At 36.2% G+C, this 8,777-nt stretch overlaps 2 protein-coding genes across 2 annotated transcripts; both read left to right on the forward strand.

Moving 5' to 3' along the window:
* The first annotated feature begins 265 nt into the window (after positions 1 to 265).
* LOC132045096 (protein FAR1-RELATED SEQUENCE 6) lies at positions 266 to 3,160 on the forward strand. Its single transcript, XM_059435624.1, has 2 exons — positions 266 to 425; positions 955 to 3,160. The coding sequence occupies exon 2, from the start codon at positions 955 to 957 to the stop codon at positions 3,031 to 3,033; it is 2,079 nt and encodes a 692-aa protein (XP_059291607.1). The 5' UTR covers positions 266 to 425; the 3' UTR covers positions 3,034 to 3,160.
* A 2,976-nt stretch (positions 3,161 to 6,136) lies between these two features.
* LOC132045137 (uncharacterized) lies at positions 6,137 to 7,971 on the forward strand. The gene is made up of 2 exons (XM_059435676.1): positions 6,137 to 6,262; positions 6,731 to 7,971. Exon 2 carries the CDS (start codon positions 6,777 to 6,779, stop codon positions 7,758 to 7,760), a length of 984 nt encoding a protein of 327 aa, XP_059291659.1. The 5' UTR covers positions 6,137 to 6,262; positions 6,731 to 6,776; the 3' UTR covers positions 7,761 to 7,971.
* The last annotated feature ends 806 nt before the right edge of the window (positions 7,972 to 8,777 follow it).

Consider the following 8,777-nt stretch of genomic DNA (forward strand, 5'->3'; position numbering starts at 1 on the left):
AATTTTGCAAGACATAAGTTGGGATTTCAAACTGCCTTAAGGCCAAAAAAGAAAAAAAAACCTATTTTGCTGGATTTTTATAAATATCCTTAAGGCCTAATTTTGGATAAAACTTATGCCTTGCAAATTATTTTTTTGATTGAATCTGAATTCAAATGCAGAACCTTTGAGTGTTAAATGACGGGTAAATATTAAAGATCACCAATTTGAACGATAAAAATTAAAGACCAGCCAAAAGAAGGTCAATCCGCGCAAAAAAAAAAAAAAAAAAAATTTCTCCTCAAGCCTTTCGAAGCCTAAATACGAGCTAATGACCCAAATTCGATAGATTTCGGCCCACAACTGAAATGACGGGAGAGTAGTTTCACTTTCTGACGGCAATTTCACTCAGCTGCCAGCCCGCACCTCTCCGGCGAAATTGATTTGTAAGTAATACAGTACTATTTTTGTTTCGAGCAGTAAAACTACTTTTGTTTAAAAGACCATGTGAATTAGTAAATTGGGGAAACTTGATGATTCATCTCTCCAACAGATGGTAATTAGAGTGGACCCTTTTGAGTTTAAGTTAGTAGATTATTAGAAAACATAATAGATAATCTTTCTAACAGCTTGTAGTTACAGACTGCACTGCATCATTTAGATTTTTAGGTTTGAAGTTGTTCCTGACAGATCGTAAGAATATTATGCTTATTTTAGTATAGTTTTTTTTTTTTCGTTTTATTTATCGTCGTTCAATGCTTGCAAATTATGCAGTTAGATTTAAGCCTAGGCACATAATCAAATCCATGCAGTGCTATTTGATAAAAAAAGGTTTGAGATTGCTTGTGATATAACCATGTTGTTTATTGTTACAAGCAGATAAGCTGACCGACCTGAATGTGACTTTGCTCTCTGATTTGAAGTTTAGCTTGCTAATATGGCTAAATTCTAATTCATTATATATCTTAATTTCAGATGGAAGAAGCTTCTCTTGATAGTGAGCAAGACGTTACTGGACAAGGCAGTGGGAGATTTCAAGAAATAGAGTCAGATGGGTTAGATGATCAGAACAGTGAGCAAATTGAGTCGGATGAATTATTTGTTCAAAATGGTGGGCAGGTAGAGTCAGACGGGTTAGATGATCAGAATTGTGTTACTGATGGGCAGAAGGAATTTGTTGCCCCAGCTGTAGGAATGGAGTTTGAATCGTATGACGATGCTTACAACTACTATATTTGTTATGCCAGGGAGGTTGGTTTTCGTGTTAGAGTAAAAAATTCCTGGTTCAAAAGAAATAGCAGGGAGAAGTATGGCGCAGTACTATGCTGCAGTAGCCAGGGCTTCAAGAGGATTAAAGATGTAAACCGGCTGCGCAAGGAAACTAGAACTGGTTGTCCTGCAATGATGAGGATGAGAATGGTGGACTCCAAAAGATGGAGAGTTCTTGAAGTTACTCTTGAACACAATCATTCGTTAGGTACAAAAGCATGCAAGTCTATCAAGAAAACGGGTGCTGGTAGCAAGAAGAAGTTGGATTCAAATTGTAATGCTGAAGTGCGAACAATCAAGTTATACCGGGCGCTTGTGATTGATGCAGGTGCAAATAGGAATGCCGATTTTAGTGCAAGGAGGTGCAAAACTTCATCTGATTGCCATGATAAGCTAAACTTAAGAAAAGGAGACACCCAAGCCATGTATAATTATTTCTGCCGCATGCAGTTGACAAACCCCAACTTCTTTTACTTGATGGATCTGAACGATGAAGGGAAGTTGAGGAATGTGTTCTGGATTGATGCCAGGTCAAGGGCGGCATATGCTTACTTTGTTGATGTGATCTATTTTGATAATTCATATTTGTCCAACAAATATGAGATTCCTCTTGTGGCATTTGTGGGCACAAATCACCATGGTCAATCAATGTTGCTGGGCTGTGGCCTGCTTGCTGGTGAGACTAAGGCCTCTTATGTTTGGGTGTTTAAAGCTTGGCTTACCTGTTCTCTTGGACGTTTCCCTCAAACATTTATTACAGAAAGATGCAAGATTTTGGAGACAGCAGTCAGTGAAGTGTTCCCGAGGTCTCTTCATCGTTTTGCTTTATCGCACATCATGAGAAAGGTTCCAGAGAAGTTGGGAGGATTGCGTAACTATGATGTTATTCGAAAGGCATTGATTAAAACAATATATGAGGTTCTAAAGCCATTTGATTTTGAAGCAGCATGGAGATTTATGATCCAAAGAATTGGAGTTGGTGATCATGAGTGGCTTTGTTCATTGTACAATGACAGAGCTAAATGGGCTCCAGTTTATCTGAAAGACACTTTTTTTGCTGGAATGGCCACTGCCAGGCCTAATGAAATATTGACTGCTTTTTTCGATAAATATGTGCACAAGCAAACTCCTCTAAAAGAGTTTCTTGACAAATATGAATTAGCTTTGCAGAAAAAGTTCAAGGAAGAAGCGCTTGCAGATATGGAGTCGAGAAACTCAAACCTTGAACTCAAAACAAGATGTTCATTTGAGTTGCAGCTCTCAAAAATGTACACTAGAGAGATCTTCAAAAGATTTCAGTTAGAGGTAGAGGAGATGTATTCTTGTTTTAGTACAACGCAGTTACATGTTGATGGGCAGGTGGTAATATTTTTGGTGAAGGAGCGTGTTTTGGATGAGGGAAATGGGAGAGAGATACGGGATTATGAAGTTCTGTACAACAGAGCAGCAGCCGAAGTTCGTTGCATTTGTAGCTGCTTCAACTTCTACGGATATTTGTGCAGGCACGCATTGTGTGTACTGAACTTCAATGGTGTGGAAGAGATCCCTTCAAAGTACATTTTATCACGGTGGAAGAAGGATTACAAGCGATTATGTGCATCAGATCTTGAATCCAGTTCTACTGAACAGGTTCAATGGTTTAGCCAGTTGTATAGCAGTGCATTACAAGTTGTGGAAGAAGGGGTGATTTCCCTAGATCATTATAAAGTAGCTGTAAATGCATTTGAAGAGTCTCTGACCAGAGTTCACCACATTGAAGAAAAACTAAATAAAAATTCTTTGTAATTAACGTATCTACTATCAGTCCTTGTAATCGAAGGGTGCCTGAATCTCTTCTTGTGTATAATGTATTTAGAACAAGGACATTTGTAACTGTGTTGAAATAATATATATAATTTCGGCTTCATTTACAGCGGCCCTTGTCTTCCTGTGCATAAATATGAATCTACAAGCTCACAGAAGCTTTCCAAGTGAAAATGCTGAGTAACAAAGTTCACTTACTCTTTGCACCTTAGAAATCGGAAGAATGATTGTTTTTGTGAATTACTTCAGCATACGTAGAACGAAACTTTAGAGCATGCTATTTGTTCTTCAATAGGCATCAGCTCACGTGTCATATTTTTCTTTTGGACCTTGTTATACTCGACCACCCACAATGCAGAAAACAAATGAAAAAGAAAAAATGGTTTATCGTCTTATTGTGTTTATCCAGTTTCCTCTTTTCCATCAACTTGGTGTGTGTAGGCTGTTTACCACCTTTAATGAACCTTTTATAGGTACCTTATAGAATTAATCTAGGTGCACACCAGTTGGCTCGAATACTATAGTTATAAGGTAAAATGACATAGTAATACTTGTTAAGATCCTATATTACAAAATATAAGAATATTTTTTCTTATTTACAAAATATACCAACTTAATTATAAAACATTCTAGATCTGGAAAAATTAAAAGCCACTCTATATTATGGGCGGAAATTCAATGCACAGAGCCTAAAAATCCATAACAGAGAAGATATTCATAGACAATACATAAACGAAGAACTTCATAATATATCATATTCATCATACACACGCTGCAAACCACACAACAGAATTGGGAAACTAGAATGCAAAAGGTGAAACCAAATCATCTCTATCTCTAATCGTCAAAACTTCAGTTCTTGAGAGCAGATCCGATGAGGAAAGCAACAACAGTGACGGCAAAACAGGCGGCGAACGATGGTGAGATAGATCTGGTGACGAACGACGGTGAGATAGATCTGACGGATGAAGCCGACGCCAGTGCAAGTGAGTCGGCAGCCACCGTAGCTCCGATGAGAGAACAAACTGTGAAAATAACAAAGAGTTGGGGGATAATTGACGAATCTGTTGAATAATTAGTTGGTGTTTATGTTTTTAGGTTTTACATGATTAGGTATTTGAATTAGTTTTTGGAAAGTTTTCTAATTATTATTGTTGTTAATAGTTTAGTTCTTAGGAGATTGGGTAATGAATTGTATGAATAATGATAGAATCGTGAATTATGTAAAGCACAAAACCCTATGAATGATGGTAGAATCATGACTTATGTTTCAGAAAAGTGTTTTTCAAGTTTTCTATGTTGTTGTTGTATTAAATTTGTATGAATATTGTATGAAAGTTGTATATAATGTTGTTGTAGTTGTATTAAATTTTCAAAAACCTAACATGCTAATCCTTGAGCGAGACATACATATTTCATATTGCTTTCACTTTTCATAAATGAAAATTTGAGCAAAATTTTTAAGTCTTGAGAGATATACACATTTCATACACTAAATTCTCGAGCGAAAATTTTAAGCTTTAAGGGAGATATACACATTTCATACAGTTTTCATACACAAAATTTGAGCAAAAATTTTTGTATATGTTTTGTAAAAAATCTATTGATATGTTTTGTAAATTGAAAAGTATCGTCATATTTTGTAAATATACCCTATTCTTATGTATATATAGGTTACCCTCCCTTAGTTATAATAGTAATGCATATTGATAATGATAGCACAAGCAGTAAAAATTCATCAAGTATACGAAATATGTAGATGCACATTAGCAACATTAGGGGTGTTCAAATGAGACCGAAAAATCGATCCGAATCGGTAAATCGAGTCAAACGGACTTAATAAATCGAAAACCAACTTGGTTTGACTTGATTTGGTTTTAAATTTTAAAAAACCGGTAATATTTTGTTTGGTTTGGTGTTAAACCAAAAAACCCGAACCAAAACCGAACCAAACCGATAGATACATACATATTTAAAATATTATATTTCTATATATATAAAATTTGGCTCATTCCAAGTCCAATACAAATTCAAATAATTAGAAAGAAAAGTGTAGCCCATTTAAGTTTAAGGTGAAATAAAAAGAAATTTGCTAAAGGTAAAATAGAATTTTTGCCTTATTCAGTTTTACGGTTCCTTCATTTACATGCCATCTGAATTGCAACTGATAAGCTAGCATTTTATCCGTAACAAATTAAGGGGAAGAAAATGGCAATTGGAATTTAAAAAGATTTGGTAGATGACTTTGTCTTTTTGTTTATCATTTTCCGTTTTAACTTTTGTTCTTTCTTCTCAATGCTTCATAAACACGATGAGTCTAGATAACACAAATTCCTGAGGGGTTGCGTAATATCAAAAGGTTATATGTAGGGAAGTAACTAGAATCATGAAACATAGATGTTATGTTTCTGTAATTCCTATACCCAAACCATAGGCCTATACCTAAATAAAGTTAATGAATTAATTAGGAAGATTCTTAGATTTGAATGGATCACTGTCAAAGCCGTATTTAGTTACCATTTGATTCAAAGGTTCTTTGTATTAATACATTCTTAAAATCAAAAAAAAAAAAAACCGATAAAACCGACAAACCCGAAACCGATAGAATTTATATTATGACGGTTTGGTTTGGTTTGAATATTAGAAAAAAACCGACTTAATTTATTTGGTTTGATTTTAACCAAAAACCGAGTCAAACCGGACCATGAACACCCCTAAGCAACATATTTACTAGTCATCTTATTTTAAACAAGAAAAAAAAGTGTCATAAAATAGAATGGAAATTGATAGTACTACTATGTTTATATACTTAAGGACCCGTTTGGCCATAAGAATTATTCACTTTTTTTCGATTTTTTTTTTTCACTTTTTTCAAAAAATTAGTGTTTGGCCATGAAAAACAAGTTGGTTTTTCACAACCAAAACAAGTACATTTCAACAAAAAAAAAAATACTATTTGCAAAAACAATGGTCAAACACAAATCCAACTCCAAAATTCCACAAAAAGTGAAAAAGTTTTTGACTTCTATAGCCAAACGCCTACTTAAAACAGTGAAAGGACTACTCTATCATGTAGTCACAGTTGAAGGGGTATTAGTGCACTTTTAACCATTTCTCTTCTGGATGGCGATTTGCCCGCTTCAATTCTCCCGCCATTTGTGAAAAAGAAAAGAGCTCCAAACCCTAACTTTCCTAATTCCTCATCGAACTGGTATGTATCTTTCGAAATGAAACCTAATCGTTGATCAATGTTCCGTCATATAAATTCATCTATTTCAGTTTTCACTTTTGCTGCTATCCCTAATCGACGTTTTGAGGTCGTAATGGCTCCTAGATTGTTGAAATTTGCTTGCAGTATACAATGTGGTCTCTACTCTAGAATTCATATTATTGTTTAATGATGTTACTGCATGTATTCTCAATGAGTTCGTAGTTCACACCTAGTAAGCATACAAGCTCAATTTGCATAGCCGTCCCCCAAATTAATGGCCTGCAAATGTATAGTTTCTGTATATTAATGTATAATATACCTAAATATATATTTTTGATACATAATAATGTATATATGGCTAGCAAGTGTAATTGTTTTCGGCCGACCGGCTATATGTGTAACTTGGAGCGTGTTGAGCACTTGAGCTCTACTTTTGATTTATTCTGAGGTGATTGCTTGGTCTTGCAGGAATCCTGGGAGGTATCAAATTTCCTTGTAGTGTTTATTGAACTAAATGAAGTTCAAGGCATTTCTAACTGACAATGGTGTCAATCTTTTGGACAAGAGGTTCCTGCCTGCCCTTGACAAAATGGGAAAGATCTGTCACCTCTATCTTACGAGAGACCACGTATATTTCCTCCATAACCTCCTTAATGGTGATGGTATCCAATCCATTGCTCAATTCCGCAAAGAAGCACTCTTTGATGAGTATCGCATCTCTAGCCAAAATGATGATCGGATTTCTTTTGCTATTGACCTCTCTCTTCTGCACCGTGCCCTTCATAGTCTCATTAGTATTTACACCGAGTTCAGTGCCAGTGACAGTGGAGTTCCTGGTGGAAACAACGCCCCTAACCGCATCCAAATCAAGCTGGTAAAGAAGCTCCCTCCACATTCTCAACAACCTATGCCTTTTCTCACCTTTGAGACGAAAGGTTACAAGTCTGCTGTTATTCAAGATGTGCCCATCTCTAAGCCCTTGTCAAGGTCTGATGTACTTGAATTACAAGCAGCCCTTGATATGGCTCAAGATATGCCTCAGACACTTATAGGAGTACCAGACATGCACCAGTTACAGAACTTCGTGGATAAAATGAAAAATGTCGGTGACGTGCTTAATGTTTCTATAAGCAAGTATGGTGATCTCCATCTGCAAGTTTCTACTACCCTAATTACACTTGGTGCTGAGTTCCGGAAGCTGTCAGTTGTAGGAGAACAAGCAGAGAGTCCAACAGATGATCAACATTTGAGTGCTCAGTCAAGGACAAGAATAGCAATTGAGAGAGGAGATGCAATGACAGTGCAGGTGAGCGTAAAGCATTTCTTCAAGAGTCTTCAGTGTCATCAAGCAAAGCCCGATTGCGCTTTCTATGGGATCGCTCAGCTGGGTGCTTGCTTAACAGTCATATTTCAGTTCTACATTCCAGGTACACATCAAACGGATAAGGCAATCAGTCTACATTGCCGGCTACCCGTCCTTGACCCCGGAGCTAGTTGAAATGTCACTAAATTAAGATTTGTATTTCTTTGGCTTAGAAGTACTTTTGGCAGTTTAACCTTCCTAAATTCCTTGCTGGTCATGTGAATGCTGTCATAGACTCATAGCTGAAAGCATTAGTCTTCATAACATGAATTATAGTGTCCTTTCTGTATAATTAAATGAAGACTTGATTGCGTCGATTCAATTTTTCGGGTGCTCCCTCGAGACACTTCAGATTTTACGATTGCCTGGACTTCATCAGGGGAAGGAGGATTGTACAATCCGCTGTTCTCCCTAATCTCTTGCTAGTTTTGGAAGGCGTAGTAAGCGTTTTCTTGATACTCGTATTTCTGTTGAGGTTTTATTTTTATTGTTACTGATTTGATGTGTTTTAGTTTTCTATTATGCTCTGTGTGCGCATGGTGTAGCTTTGAGGCAAATCAGAAGTAGCAGCTTAAAAGGCTAGGATGACAGAGTAGTGTATGGTTAAGGAAACTAAAGTAGCCAGAAGATCTATATCTTCCCTATTTTCCTCTCATCATACATGTAGTACTGCCATCTTAAGTGTCACCCTTATGCACTAACATTAGCATTGAAGCAATGATTCTCCAAAACCATACAAAGGAGACAAGGATTCATTCGCTCAGCAAATATAGGGCATTGTAACGAATGACACTACGCCCTCTGTCCCAATTTATGTGATACACTTTTATTTTTAGTCTGTCCTAAAAAGAATGATACATATCCTTATTTGACAATAATTTAACTTTAACTTTTATGCTTAACGAGATGATCTATAACCACACAAATATTTTTGGCTTAGTTTAGACCTCAAGATTCAAAAGTCTTTTTTTATTTCTTAAACTTTGTGCCCAGTCAAACTATATCACATAAATTGGGAAGGAGGAGTATAATTTTTGCGGGTCTCTGGCTTCTCAATGACTTGAATTGTTTTCTTCAGGAGTGTTGCATGTATTGCTATTTAGTTTTTCAGTATACTTCAAATTCGGTGAATGCAAATTGAACTTACTTCAC

Source organism: Lycium ferocissimum, unplaced genomic scaffold, assembly GCF_029784015.1.
Source record: "Lycium ferocissimum isolate CSIRO_LF1 unplaced genomic scaffold, AGI_CSIRO_Lferr_CH_V1 ctg60, whole genome shotgun sequence".
Classification (NCBI taxonomy): Eukaryota; Viridiplantae; Streptophyta; class Magnoliopsida; order Solanales; family Solanaceae; genus Lycium; species Lycium ferocissimum.